The sequence below is a fragment of the Dendropsophus ebraccatus genome, chromosome 8 (assembly GCF_027789765.1).
Source record: "Dendropsophus ebraccatus isolate aDenEbr1 chromosome 8, aDenEbr1.pat, whole genome shotgun sequence".
Lineage (NCBI taxonomy): Eukaryota > Metazoa > Chordata > Amphibia > Anura > Hylidae > Dendropsophus > Dendropsophus ebraccatus.
In genome coordinates this window covers 66,326,962-66,342,852 of record NC_091461.1, presented here as the reverse complement: position 1 = coordinate 66,342,852, position 15,891 = coordinate 66,326,962, and the positions used below count along the sequence as shown (strand labels likewise).

At 39.5% G+C, this 15,891-nt stretch overlaps 1 protein-coding gene and 1 long non-coding RNA gene across 4 annotated transcripts in view; one reads left to right on the top strand and one right to left on the bottom strand.

Moving 5' to 3' along the window:
• LOC138798631 (uncharacterized) overlaps positions 1-15,113 on the top strand; it is a 30,612-nt gene extending 15,499 nt beyond the window's left edge. The window contains exons 3-4 of one of the 3 annotated variants that reach the window (XR_011364118.1): positions 2,756-2,902; positions 14,742-15,113. This is a non-coding gene — a long non-coding RNA (uncharacterized lncRNA). Of the gene's footprint in view, positions 1-2,755; positions 2,903-14,738 lie in introns of all 3 variants that reach the window. The other 2 variants (XR_011364119.1, XR_011364117.1) reach the window with 2 other exon arrangements.
• On the bottom strand, positions 5,300-6,504 carry NEUROG3 (neurogenin 3). The gene is made up of 2 exons (XM_069979165.1): positions 6,375-6,504; positions 5,300-6,124 (listed from the first exon to the last, which is right to left on the bottom strand). Exon 2 carries the CDS (start codon positions 6,121-6,123, stop codon positions 5,461-5,463), a length of 663 nt encoding a protein of 220 aa, XP_069835266.1. The 5' UTR covers position 6,124; positions 6,375-6,504; the 3' UTR covers positions 5,300-5,460.
• Positions 15,114-15,891: the final 778 nt, after the last annotated feature.

Below are 15,891 nucleotides of genomic sequence, written 5' to 3'. Positions count from 1 at the left end.
GAACATGGTTGTTAGTTATTTGTCCTGTGCATTATTTTGGTGCTAGATTGGTTTACTTTCAGGTCCACAGGAGTTCACTAGATATATGTATAAGCACATTAGGAGGTTATCTATTCAAACAATACAAGTACCAATAACTTTTGAACTAGAGAAGCTCCAGTTATCACTGTTTAGTGAATCTCTCCTATTGTAATCTCTTTCATCACTGAAGTACTTTAAGTTGAAAACAGGGGAAGGAATGGAGTAGTCCAGTCCTAAACATATTCCCAGACATCCTTTCTCTTGCTCATGGAGAGGAGGAGGAGGAACCGACAAAGAAGAATGGGATAAAGACTGAAGACAACAAAAAGAAGTTAAAGTGTGAATGACAAGTTTTAGGTAACGGGCTGCTGCCTAAATTAGACACTGTGAGGTCGCTTGCGCAAAGAAAAGGACCGAGTCAGCTAGATTTTCATGCTTGGTAGACGGTAAAAGAATAATCATCTTTTAAAACCCTATCAGGAACTCTTTGGATTGTGATTATTTCATTGGAAAAAAGGAACTTTTGAATGTTGCCCAAGTGAAAAGATCTGATTTATAAGGTTACTTTCCTATTTCTGCCTCAGTGTTCTTCAATGAAATTTTCCACTTGTAAGATACTTAATAAAAACAAAAATGAGTCAGCATTTAATTATGGCATTTCACTTAATGAATATATATATATATATATTGTAGGGGGATACCCTCAACTGCTATAATAATACCACATGGGTAACACTTTGGTTAGGGTCCATTTTTTATATTTGTCTCTGGATAACAATACATAAGAATACCATATTCAGCCTTTAGATGGTTTAGATTGCTTTGTGACCTAAAGAATACCAGCAGCAGCCTGTAAAGAGATCAAAAATACTAATACATAAATACATAAGTCTACAGCACATTGCAGCTACCTATCTTCTCTCATTTAGAGAATAATAATTGAGTATAAGGTGCTGGTACTCTGTTAAGGCTATTTCCTTATGGCATTTGGGTGAACATGTTCAGAAAAACTTGATGGAGGTAAAAGGGGTGTCCTTTCGGACTCCAATGAGGGGGTATGCATTGGCATGCTTTCTTTTTTATTTTATGGAAAAGTATACCAGCCCGCTTTTCTATACAGTGAGCCAATGAAAAAGTATATTGTTACAGTATCTATTTTTTTTTCTTACAATCACACACTTTATATAGTATATTTGCTGTGGATGCCTTACATTTTACAAACCAATAAAAAGCTGATAAAATAGTTTTTAGAAAGGGCTTATGTTTAGGAATAACATTGATTTAGATGCCCACTGACCTATTAATCAAAGGAAGCCTCCCAGATTGAGAAATCTGAATGAGAAAGCAATAGATTTGCTTCAATGCAGGATGCCCCAGTGGGGAGTTCCAGGCTACTTAAAAGCCTGCCGAGAAAGGAAGAAGGAACTTACAGGCAAAATATGTAGCGTGGTAATGGTGATTTGTCTGGCAGCAGGAGTTTGCTGAGAGCCTGACAGGAGTCTTGTCAGTGTCTAGGGGGAGGCTTTTCTGAGCTGAATAGGCTAAATGAGCCTGTAATGAAGGGACGCCAGCTCTCTGTGCTTGCTCGGCACTGTTCAGGACCATGGTCAGTGGTGCATTTCCTAGCATTGTCTACATCAATCTTGACTCTGACATTAACTACTGTGGGCTTCAGCATTAAATAGTATAAGCGTAAAATTCACCCATTGGGTTGTTCCATAGAGGATTTTATGAAAATGCTGGGCCAATCTGTTACTTTTTATACCCTCCAGTTGAACTTTTCTATTCAATTGCAAGCCAATTAAAGCTATTTTAATTCTCATAAAAAGAGAGGTGCATGCTATTTCAGACCTATTGCATGCTTTAAATCAATTTAGTTCCATAGAAGCCATGTCATATCTGGAAAAAGCAAGCTTTGCTTTCAAATTCTCCTACAGACCATTATAGGTTAATGCGATTCATCGGGGAACTTTGTAAGCATTTAATTTACTTCAGCCAGTATTTCATTGCTTTAAATTAATACAAATATTCTTCATAGCATAAGGTTTAAAAAGAATGATCAAAGGCAAGAAACACTAAAAATCTCAGTTAAAATGTACGGCTTATTAAATGAATGCAGAAATTACTGTCCGACAGTCAGGAAAATGGAGATCAAATTGCGATGCTGAACCTTTAGGTTAGTTGATTACCACTGGGATTGCAATGCTGCAGGGGCGGATTTTCTCATCCACTAAAGGGGCCTGATGAAGACATTGATCTGGCCATTTGCCATTTGATTAATGCTAATAAAAATGTCCTGATTATATCAACTTTCTTGCGTATCAGCAGTGCTATTTGATCCCCATGTCTCCTGACTACTGTATTTTGTATATATTAACTCATCTGCAGGAGCTGCAGCAGATCTCTACCTATACTATATTAGTTTACTAGGGTGAAACATATTCCTAACACATGAGCCTGATATCACACATCTTACTACATTGCTCCCTTGCCTCAGGGACATGTGAGGCTCCATGTATTTTTCTCGTTTAGCTATACTACTACACCTTGACAGTCAACTTCCCAGATTGCCTTATATCTTAGTGGCTGCCACCATCTTGAAGATATAAACAATGAATTTACCCATCTTATAAATGGAAAATCAATTAAACATTTCTTTATGTATGAAGTAACAAATGCTTAAAGTGTAAAAAAAAATGTAGAAGGCTGAATTATGTTGTATTATGTCTTGCAGGACATAGTGCCCTCCAAAAAGAGGGAACTGGACTGGCCCACCAGATAACCAAAGGATCATTTGGGCCCAGACTGTGATGCAATAATGGGACTTAAAGGAAAGCGGAAGATAACCATATTTATAGTTGCCTTTGGAGCCACTTATGAGGTAATTTACAAATAATCTATTGCACATTATTGATAATATACCTTATCCATACAATGGTAATTACAAAGTTTCTGAAATTACTGTATAAATGCACTCGGGCAGGTTCTGTATTGATGGAGGCTAAACCCTAAAAGAGTTTTCACTCATTCATGCACCTATTGAATCCCACTATGACGTTGCATTCGGCATGGTTATAAAATGCTGGAAAGCATAGATTTGGTGATCTTTCGGCAATGGAACCTAACACTTTTTTACAGAAAAAAATGTTGGATACCATTTCTCAAATAGAAATTGATGGTCAGGTTGCCAGCCATCTATTATAACTGTAATTGTGTCCATGGTGAGAAACATTGGGGAACGTCTGTTCATCCTGCTACGATGACTTCAAAGACAATGGTGTGTCCCCCTTGGCTTCTGGTCAGTGTGCTGTCCTCACAACATTACACGTTGATAGGTGAAAATATTCTAGGTTCATATTATTTTAGTAAGATTATGAGAATTATGATATATACTATGATTTTTTTTAGTTTTGGTGCTCTTATCTGTTGGTAAAATTCATTTAGGCTATCTGTGATATATTACTAAACAAAAAGAAACTTTGCAAGCATGTCTTATGCCTGAGGCAAGGACGCTCAATGTCATAAATAATAGCATGTAAAAGAAATTCCAAATAACAAGAAGAAGCCTTGGCTGCCCCTGTACAGGCATTGGCCAAATTTGATGGTACATTTTATTATATGCAAGCATGCAGTTGTTGCATTTAGATGTGACTCCTAGGGATATAGGACTAGTAAATCATTAGCAGGACTAACCTAGACCATTAGTAACTGAGTGACAGTGAACAATCCTTGAAGACTCACATTTGATCTGTTTGTGTGGATATGTTGGACATTGTGCGTTGAAGTGCCAAATTTCTTTTGTTTTACAAATTGCTTCAATAGCATCCTTTTGCACCATTAAATGAATTCAACTGCCAATTATTAGCATAACAATAACCGTTTGACACATAAGGATCTTTTTGTCATCAAGACACATTGCAATGGGGGCAGTGAGAGAATGCTTTTCTTTGGAAGCCGCAGTGAAAGGAAGATGATATAAATCTAACTACTACAAATTGATTGTGTGGAAGCTTGATCTGCATTCACATTAGCATTCCAGTCCAATGTTCACCCTCGGTGCACAGAACAACCAGATTTGTGCTATAAAGAGTTTACAACCCTTTGCTGAATGATTACGGGTGGTAAATCCTGAACATTAGCCATTATTCTTCCACTATTTAAGGCAAAAAAAAAAACTTTTTTCTTTTAGACTGTATTTTACTAGGACCAAGTAAAAAGTTCCAGCAGGCCAATATTGTCAACGTATAACTTTTCTCAAAGAAAGATAATAATATAAAGAAAGAAGTGATTCAAAGGAAGAAAAGAGGGAATAAGAAAACAGAGAGAGGAAGAAGAGAATGAAGTAAAGGAAGCAAGCAGGGAAAAGGGAGGGAGTGGTGTGTTTGATAGGGAGTGTATCATGGGCTATTAACTGAGGTTCAAGCATGTACACCACATAAATATATATGGGTTATAGAACTGGAGTCAAATCCAATACATTCCAATATATAATATATCAATGCATTTATTGTAATAATCTATACATTGTTCTTTAAAGCATACATCTCTGTGAATGGATCATCGCTTTTTTTTGTTATTGTGCAGCTCTTTAATACACTCAGTCTTTTTAAATGTACAGGTGAGTTAGAGGTCTAGAGCTTGCCAGGTGCACGACAGAATACATACCCCATGGCACTGCAGTATATGAAAGCAGCTACTAAGAGAACATTAATCTTCCCTTACAAGATTATATCTTAAAGAGTGAAACACTCCACCTGTTTACTTCCTTCCTCCATCACGATTGTAATTAATATAACACTTTCCCTTTTATCAATTTAACTACAGTATTTGTCATTTGCCAACTACAAATGCAGACACAATTATTAACTCTTATGTAAGTGCAACATTATAGTAATAGACGAGAGGTAAATACAATAGCTTTTCATCACTGCTGAATATTTTATTGCAATGATACCTCGAGGTACAGTCAGTTACTCAACATGGTGCAAAAATAGATCTGTACACTATATATATATATTTATAATGAATCAATACAATTAATAAATAAATACACATGATTAAAAAAAGAATATAATTTAAACACAGCAAATAGCTGGAAATCAATAGTCATAGAAGCCCAATACAGAATAAACTTAAAAAAAATCAATATTACAATATACACAGTGGTAAAGAATTAAGTGTTCTTTTTTTTTTAAGCGCTAATATAAAGATACTGTTTTTCCTTTACAAGAAAAGTGCAAAAAATCTTATCTTTCCAACATATCATTACAATAGAAGGAAAAGCAAGACTTAAGAAAATAAAGCATTTACAATGAAAAAGGAGACACATAAATATACAGTAGAAAGGGATTGCAGAGAGGATTTGATTCACTTCTGTCCCTGCCACAGTAAGTTGGCCATTCAGCAATGTGAATGTGAGCAGAGGGACACTAGAACAAGTTATATAAAATCTGAAAAAGTATCAGTGTATCTCAGGGAAGAGCTGGAATGAGAAAAATCATCCATGTCTGTGGGGCTATGACTGCTGCTCTGTGACCCTGGAGAATAGAGAGAGTCCCAGTCACTTGATGAACTGCAGCTACTATTTGGACTAGTGAGCTCCACCATTAAGCATGTCTTAGATAACTTTTCAAATGAGTCTGTCATACCCTGTTGTGCCATGTTAAGTAGGCTATGGTCAGCCATCCGCAAAGTCTCAGATAAAGCCCAGATGTAATTGTGAGCAAACCTCAGGGTTTCAATCTTGGTCAGCTTGGCATCATCTGGAAAGGTAGGTAGAACACTCCTCAAGGCATCCAAGGCTGAGTTGAGGTTGTGCATTCGGTTTCTTTCTCTATCATTAGCTTTTACCCTGCGATTCTTCTTCTGTTTAATGACTGTTACTTCATTCTTGACTTGTGATCTTCGTCTCCCCTTTTGCCTTTTTCTCTGCAACTCCCTGGAGTCAGAAAGGGGAAATTTTTCTCCCACTAAACAACCTTCACTCCCAGCTGAGGGGGCTGGAGAACAGGGCAGAGAAAAAGAATGGTCCTCCTCATCAGAGACATCATAGTAGAGGTATCTCTCGCTTCTGCTATGGCTGCTCTCTGTTTTTGAAGACATTCTAAAAAATGTAACCAGAAATATTTGTGTGAGTTTTAAAGTAAATGTTATATATATATATATAAATATATATATATATATATATATATATATATATATATATATATATATATATATATAAAATTTCACATCAGTTTCATAGGTATTATGCTTGATTTAAAATACAGTAATATGTAGCATGTGGCTTAAGACTGTATGATACAAATAATGTAAGAGTTTACAAAAGGGGAAAAGCAGAGCCAAAAACATACCTTGTAAACTTTCAGGATGAATTGCTGTATAAAGTAGTTGAAAGCAGGTAGAAGATACCCAGAGATGTGGGGTGTTTTCCTTTCCTGGACCTCTAGGTCTAATATGTAAGAGGAGCTTCACTGGAAGGATGTGTGAAGGATGTGCAACAGGCACATGACTAGCTCCCAGGCATATATATACCATTGTGAAACAATGCAGATCAATACAAAGTGTGCCCCCCTGGCACACTTTATCTTATCAGTCTTGCATGGAGTGTGCCGGGCTCATTACAACCTGGGAAGTGGCCAATCAGAATCATCAATGACACGCGAGCCTCCCCACTGCCAGACACAGCTGGAATCCCAACAAAGGGCCAAGTGGGAGGGAGAGCAATGAACCCCCACCCCTCCATAAATGATCCTTACACTTAATATGTACATGCATCTAGGAGCTGCCCATGTAGCTGTGTGGTATCAAGGAGGGTGAAAAAAGACTAAACTTTTGTAGCTCAACCTTGTATTCAACCTTGTTCAATTGGCACAGAGTTTTGGAACAATTGACCTAAAATACACATAGTATGTGTTATTCATGGGGAACACTATGGATAAAGCCCAAAAGACATATAATAGAACTACCATTCTTATGTTTTCTAAAAACAGTAAATAAACCATGCACATTCCCTTTAAATGAAGAATAAGATTATTTGTTAAGAATAAACTTTATTTTATTTCGTAAGGGATAAGAGCCAATCCTAATATTATGAGGAGTTGTACCGTCTAGAGGAACTGATTTCTCTCAGTGGGAAACTTTTTTTCATTATTTTTACTACAAACACATTTGGTGCATAGAACAGTCACTATTTGTCCGGTCTGAGATACTTTATATTAGCAGATTAAGAATTGTCACTAAGAACTTTATGCATTTTTTTTGCATATAAATTAATGAGACCTGAAAGTTTTTATAGTGCAGTTGATAACCACCAACCAGTGCCCTTTACACAACACCATTTACTAAATATCAGACCTATGGGTAAAATAGGCCATACCAATAAGTTGGTACTAAACGCTTATAACATTCACCTTACATAAGATACAAAGATGGTAATGCATGCGTCTTAATGTATATATGTTTTCCACCTAAATTTAGTCTAACTACGGCAGTCTAAGATGGGGAATGGGATGGTTTGAGTGCTGTCAGCACACTTTCCCACTATGTACTGTATACAGTCCTACTCAGTTGCTAGGGATACAATGTCTATAAAACATAGTATTTTCAGCTCCATCAGTGGGGATTCCTGCATACCTGGTAACTAGAGATGAGCGAATTTGCTGAAGTTCGGGTTCGTATGAACCTGAACTATTGGCTTCTGATTCCCGCTGTCTGCAGCCTCCGTAAACAGGGTGGATACAGCATAAGGACCGCCTGGAAAACTGGGATACAGCCTATGCCAATGTCTGTATCCCAGTTTTTCAGGCGGTCCTTACGCGTATCCACCCTGTTTACGGAGGCTGCAGACAGCGGGAATGAGAAGCCGATAGTTCAGGTTTACACGAACCCGAACTTCGGCAAATTTGCTCATCTCTACTGGTAACCAGCCTCTCTCAGATCAAAACTGGTTGTCACTTAACTTAGGTAACAAGGCAAACGTTTCAATGCCTTTGTTTCAAATATGTAGAGTTCAATAAGAATTAGAATTAAATAATCTTTCTTGAAGGGGTATCCTCATCTCAGCTTGTTATCCGATATTCACAGGATAGGGGATAACAAGCTGACTGTTGGCAGTCCAACCGTCAGGACCCCCAATGATCCTGGGAACGGGGACATAATCAGCCTGCCATGAATGGAGCGCTCAGCGCATCTGCGTGACCTGCACACCTGGTATATTGAAGTAGCTCCAAGGTTTTTGTGAATGGTGCAATACCCATTAGAGACTTATAATACCTTGTAATATCAAATCTGTGTGTATGAAAAAAACTGCAATGAAAACATCTATTATCTGAATTGTACATTTAGGAGAAATGACAGCCTCCATCTTTGTAGAGCACCCCTCCCCATCTGTCCAGGGCTTTTTATTATTATAATATTTTTAAAATAAGAGCAGAATAGAGCTGGTTCCTATCTCTCCTGGATTCATTCTGTCAGTCTAGGCCAAAGCAACAGGTGAGTCTGTACAGTATAGGGAGGTCACCTTGTGGTGGTGGTGGATGGGCTCACACAATTTCCATGTGAACCTCACCCTATATGATTTGTCTCTATGAGCAAACTACTATGTAAAGTGCTGTGGTATAAATTGTTACTATATAAATAAAGGAATGTTATAAAGGAATTATTATATAAGACGGTTCAGGGAAGAAAAAGAGTGCTGCACCTCACACCCATGACTGATACTAGTACCTCTCGGCTGCATAAAAAACATCAGAATTCTGTATGTGAATTGATCAAGCCACACTGCCCCATGTACCGCGTGCAGGTATCTGATACACATGGGTCCCTACACTAAGTCCACACTGTGCCAGTCAGCGACCACCACCCCCGCAGGCGTGCACAGTCAGGGAAGGGAGGCCATGGAACGGCCCTGCAACCCCCATGCCACAGGACCAGACCCAAAAATGCCACACCAAAACCCAGCCAGCACCACCGGCGGAGGAAGCTGCCCCAAACAGCACAAGTCTGTATAAGGTATTGCACTCACCATAGCTATCAAAGATAGAATGGGACAGACAGGAGGAATTAAAACCATGAGCAGTCAGGTGTCTCCTGCTAATTGTGGTCATGTGGGTCTCACCAGGAGGAGTGCAAAACACGGAGAAAAGAGAGAAACAAAATACGGTTCAGGGAAGAAAAAGAGTGCTGCACCTCACACCCATGACTGATACTAGTACCTCTCGGCTGCATAAAAAACATCAGAATTATTATATAAGGTTTAATGTGCCCTATTAGAAGCTCACAACAGACAGGGCCAGGACGTGTTTCAGATTGTCAGCCTTCATTTAAATTGCTGAGATCTAATACATCATTTTCCCAGCAGGAGGTAACAGAAGGAATGAATGTTCTGTCACTGTGGAGTCTGTGAGACAGCCATCAGTCTTCATGAGACAGTCTCTAAGTGCAACAATATTTAGGTTCAACCCTGTGCCCTGCCTAACAACCTGGTGACCATGTAATCTAGATGCCATTCTTATAACTTTGTCTAGCTTATGAAAACGCAGCAGTGTAACATCCTATGCCCCCCCCCCCTCATATAGACACACACACTGAGTAGTGGCAGCGATAAGGGTCCATTTACACAGAAAGATTATCTGACAGATTATCTGGCAAAGATTTGAAGCCAAAGCCAGAAATGGACCATAAACAGAGATCAGGTCATAAAGGAAAGCCTGAGATGTCTCCTCTTTTCAAATCCATTCCTGACTTTGGCTTCAAATCTTTGGCAGATAATGTGTCAGATAATCTTTCTGTGTAAATGGACCCTTTATCTGACAGATTTTGGAAGCCAAAACCAGGAACGGATTTGAAAAGAGGAGAAATCCCAGTCTTTCCTTTATGACCTGATTCCTGTTTATAGTCTGTGCCTGGTTTTGGCTTCAAAGATCTGTCAGATAAAACTCTGTGTAAACGCACCATTAGTCATGCCTTCTAATAGCACTGCAATTTAGCACCGATTTTGCTGATTGGCACTCACTTGTGTCCTTGCATGGCCCCATATCTGTCTGTGTAAAAGGACCCTTAGTGATTGCAAACAAAAAGTAATGATCCACAGACTTCCATCTTCCCATGGCGTTTTAACCAAAAGTTGATGTACCTTAAGGGTACTTTCACACATATAAGATCTGCTGCAGATTTTATGGATTTGATGGAGATGAGCTGCAGAAAATATACAATGATTCTGCACTGAAAAAAAGGAAGTATGCACACAGATCACTAAAGGCCCTGTCACACGAAGCGATTATCAGGCGATAATCGATTTGTATATTAGTAGAATACGATCAGCCAACATGCACAATCTTAGCTGATCGTTGTCTTTCAACAGGCTGAAACACAAATGATCAGCCTAGCAACAATCTGCTGCCATTGCTCTGCATAATAGGAGTGGCGGCAGCAGACCGCTGCTATCTGCTATGGGCTCCCCGGACAATATACTCGCTCGCTGTCAGTGGGCGCGAGCAGAGAATGAGGAGCAAGCGATTGCTGACCTGAGAGGTCGGAATCGGCCCGTGTAATAGGTGCTTTACAGAAAATATCAAAGCCAAAAATGCTTGCAGTAAGCGAGCACCAATTAGTGGGATCGGCACTAGTGTGCATTGTCTTTACACAGCATGACTAATCAAGCTGCTGGGCTGCACAATCTCTGTATAAATTCTGCTGATATAGTTCCCAGCAGCACAGTCACAGTATACATCTACTGTCAGACAAAAAAATCAGCTGATGAGCGAGGCCCTTTTACACAGGTCGATTATCAGGTGAATGTGCATTCCCATTAAAGGGAGCTATTCTTACCTCACCACACTCCCCCGGTGTCCTGCTGCCGTGTCTCCTGCCACCACTTCAGAGATGGACCTATCACGACAATGACAGGCTGCTCAGCAAATCACTGACTGAGAAGGGACAGCGCTTCGGCCAGTGATTGGCTGAGCACACTGTCTCTGCCAAGATGGTGAGATTTTTCAATGGGAGACTCAAAGACACTACAAGAGGACACAGGGGGAGCATGGTGAGGTAAGAATAGCATCTTTATTATTTTGTATATAACTGTAACACTATATAAAAAGTTTCTAAATGCTGGAGTACCTCTTTAACAATAATTGGCCTGTGTAAAAGGGCTTTAAGTTTACACATGCAGATAAAAAAAAGGCCCAAAGAATGCAGCTGTAAACATTTTACATAAACTCTGTCACAGGACATTCCCCTTAAACAAGACTCTGTACACTTCCACTCTTTTCAGTCTTGAACTTTAGTGCCACAAATGAGACTTCTTTTTCCAGTGGTCCTTTTTATAATTGCTCCAGCAGTCCCTTTTACACAGAACCTTTCCCTTTGTTTCTTTTAAAGACTTCTTTCATAATGTTGCATATGCTTGAAAGGGTTAGTTCACCAAAAGAAATTTCCTTCAAATCAACTGGTGCCATAAAGTTATATAGATTTGTAATTTACTTCTATTAATAAATCTCAAGTATTCCAGTACTTATCAGCTGCTGTATGTCCTACAGGAAGTGATGTATTCTTTCAGTGTGACACAGTGCTCCCTGATGACATTTCTGTCAATGTCAGGAACTGTCCAGAGCAGTAGCAATTCCTCATAGAACACCCCTCCTGCTTCCAAGACTGGAAAGAATACCACTTCCTGCAGGACATATGGCAGTTGATAAGTACTGGAAGATTTGAGATGTTTTAATAGAAATAAATTACAAGTCTCTTGCACTTTCTGGCACCAATCGATTTGAAAGATTTTTTTTATGCTGAACTACCCATTTAGGTTAGAGCAAAACATGCACCAATTCCACCATATACATGTATATCACTTTCCGATTAACAACCCTCTAATGAAAAATCAATTAATCGGTATTAGTATTTTGTATTTATGGTGTCCAGTAAATGCCAATGCTTGAAAGATTCAAATGTATCAGTAGTCTCTGCAAGAGGCGCTGAGTCTGATGTTAAGTTCCACATATGTAAATTTCCCTCTCACCATGGGCATCTCCTACTCAGCCAGTCACCATTTGGATGCATAATTCTGCAGCAGATGTAAATTTGCTTGCTCCTACACTCCCTCAGTGCTTAACATTTCAAAATAGGTGTAGAAAACCATGTTCCCATTAGAAACTATCAACATTTTGACTGCATTCAGTTTGAGATTATTTACAGTTAAAATGTTAAAGCATTTTTTCGTTTTCTAGAATCTGACCATCCATGACTTAACAAAACAGCCTCCTGCATATTACCCTAGTGTCCCCCATGGTAGACATCTCCCCTAGTATCCCCCATGATAGACATCTCCCCTAGTGTCCCCCATGGTAGGCATCTCCCCTAGTGCCCCCCATGGTAGGCATCTCCCCTAGTGTCCCCAATGGTAGGCATCTCCCCTAGTGTCTCTTATGGTAGGCATCTCCCCTAGTGTCCCCATGGTAGGCATCTCCCCTAGTGTCCGCCATGGTAGGCATCTCCCCTAGTGTCCCCCATGGTAGGCATCTCCCCTAGTGTCCCCCATAGTAGACATCTCCCCTATTATCCTACCCCCCCAGTACATAGTGTCTCCCATGGTAGGCATTTCCCTTAGTAATAGGATGACAGCTCAGGAGGCCCAGTGTGTTGCACTGATTGGCCCCCTGATGCGGTGGCCCCCATAGTGGCTGCTACATATGGCTGCTACAATGGTAGTTACGCCCCTGTTCTTGAACACCAGCACAGGAATACACTTTTAATAGCTCTCTGCTGTTTTGCATACTGTGTCCAGGTTCTCCATTCCAGTTCTCAAACCAGCTTCCTCTATGTAAAAGGATGCTGTTTTCTGTACCACTGTGACCATTAACCCAAAAGGCATGTCAGTCTGTCTCATAGGGTACTGGTGTAAAAATGCAGAATGCCATCAAACACATACCACATGTTTATGGTACATATCATATGGGGTAATAAAGAAAATAACACCACACTTTTTATAGTACTCTATTAATATAGCTTCAGATTTCCCCCAGAGGCCCTTCTAGATCCCTTTTACTGTATGTTCTTACTGAAATGCTTTAGGAACCATATCTCATCTCAGTCTTGCTCCTATTTTCTTACCTAACCTTACCCACTGTGTCCCTCTCCATCCTGGTAACACTCCACCCACATTCAGCCTGACAGCTACCACAATGAAAATCAGTGACCCCCTCAACTACCAAAGCCCAGGAGCTCTTTTCTTTCCTATTATTAGAGAATGATAACCTGGAGCACTATTGTTTTCTTCCCCACTTGTCCTGCTTCATCTTCGACAAATTCTATTTGTGTCACTTAATAACTTTCCTGAACTTTTCTAAACCTTGTTTCTGGATCCCCTCCTAGACCTGACTACATTCTTCTGAATAATGTGTGTACCAGCCTCTCTTTTTTAATCTTCTCCATATTAAGGATAACAAAAAGCACAACCAGCATCCAATGTAGAGGTTGCCTTCCCATAGGCTCCAGTGCAGAAGCTCCTCACTTCTCATTAGTTCACCTCCCCTGACATCCTGAAGTGGCCCAAAGCCCTCCATTCCCTCCTCATTATTGCTGTGTGGACTATCCTTCAGCTACACTCGGTAGTTTCTTGTCCTCTTCTACACTGTTCCTTTAGAAAATCTCCACTGCCCCCTACCCTCTATGAGGCTGGGTGTTCTGATTTATGAACAGTTATAGTTTGCAGGTTGTAAAAAATGTATTTATTAACTGTTGAAGACAACAAGCAAAATATGGATACATTTCTCTTGGTGCACAAAGGATTGATTTTTTTCACTACCGTAATTTATCTTTATCCGTATACATCTTAACGTGTCACTGGCGTTATAACTTCCAAAACCTAAATCAACAGTAGATGTGATATAAAGCAAGTTTTCAATTTAGATTTATTATTTTTTTTTTAGTAATCATTGAAAACACAGCACTTCCTGTGTTCTGGCTCAAAGAGTTCAAAGAGTCTAAAAACAGGAAGTCCCGTGTTTTCCAGGTCATCTAAGTACTCACAGGGAAGGCAGTCATGTGATTGGCGGACACATTGAGCTGTGACTGCCCGGAATTCATGTGTTTAGTCTGTTTTTTTCAATCAGCATGTCTAAAAATCTTCCTTCAGGAGACTGGACCTGGATTTCTGGTAAGTATGGCTGTTTTACAGCATGATAATAAAAAAATAATGAATGTAAATTGCAAACTTGCTTTATTATACATCTACTGTTGATTTAAATTTTGAAAGTTATAACGACAGGTACACTTTAAGATGTATAACGTAAAGCATGTGTGTAAGTAAAGTAATACTATATCTTTTGAACTACATCAGGGTTTTTTTCTAATAGTTACATAAATATTTAAACAAATGGAAAGTTTTCATCCAACATTGAAACCTTTCTGTATTCTATGGTATGCTTGGAAGTTAAAAAAAATAGAATGGTGGTGCTGAAACAGCTCCTAACAAGAGCGTCTCGGTTCAGTTCCAGCAGGTGATGTGCCCTACTTGAGGTAAGGTTGATAAATCTCACGTATCTCCAATAGTGCAGGAATGACTGGGACAACATCCACCTTTCCAATAGAGGCATCTGTTTAGTGGCTACAGTTCAAGGAAGAAAGGACAGTTGGGTATAAAAGCCTTTATTCTTCTGTATGACCAGAACTTTTCTCTCTTTTCTCATTTTTTTTTTTTTTTTTGCATTTATTTCAAGCAGGAAAAAAATGAATAGCCAAGGCTTGGAGGATTTTTTTTTCTTGAACAATTGGATGGACTAAAAAATCTGGTGAGCGAGTTTCCAAAGCCTGGACTACCCACTTCAATCATCCTCCAAACAAAAGCTGAAGATGAGAAGAAAGCCCCACCTGGTACCACTGTTTGCTAAAATAATAATAAATAGATTTCATTTAATAAATAGTTACAAGAGATTGCGGAGTGGAGTGCTCTGGCCTGCATTAATCACCAGGCTTGGGGCAGGTATCACCTGCTCTTACACAAGGCAACTTTATTGTTAAATCACCTTCACACAACTCTGATAACTCTGGTATTTCCACAATGACTTGACGCTTATGTTTACTCATAGTTAGCATAGCAAGCACAAAATGACCACAAACCTGATAAAAATACAGTATATAAGGCAGAAAACTGTTAGGTTTATACACACACCTGTCTGTTCGCCTTCACTATAGAATTGGCATTAAATGGCCCATTCAAGGAGGGGCCCTGCACAGTTTACATTGGATTATTTTATGCTACTTTATAACAGGTTTACTGCAATCCATATCTCTCAGTCCTATTTGTCTTATTTTATTGAAAACATATGGTAACCAGCTGAACTCTTTCCTGTGTTTCATCTGCCAGCAATGGGCAGGTTTTGCAATCAGGCACTTGCTTACATGCTGCTGTCGACACATGGTGCTGTTTAATTTAGAGAAGGGCAGCTTCCAGATAACACTTACCTATTCTATCCCCCGCACACTTAAACTGTAAAATAATAAGAAAGCACACAGCCCAGATTCTCAGAAAAGCAGCCTCTCTGCAGCATGGGTGCCCTCCTGGAAAGAGTGTGGAGAGGGGACCATATGCCACCTTGGGTGCACAGCTAAACACTTGTGCTGGGAGAGACAATAAGAGAATGAGAAACACACTGGACTCTCCAAAATGGTCACAGTCTTTATTTACACATCCAAAAAAATTTCCCCCAGAAACAATAGAGAACAAACTCTTGATGCCACTAGAGTGGGATCCAAGTAGAGCAGGACTGAAAAGGTGCATTACGCACAGGCAAGACACCTGTTAAGCTTCCTTTCCTGAGAGCAGTGCCTTTCCCAGGCCAGGATGCAAACAGGCACTATTGATAGATACTG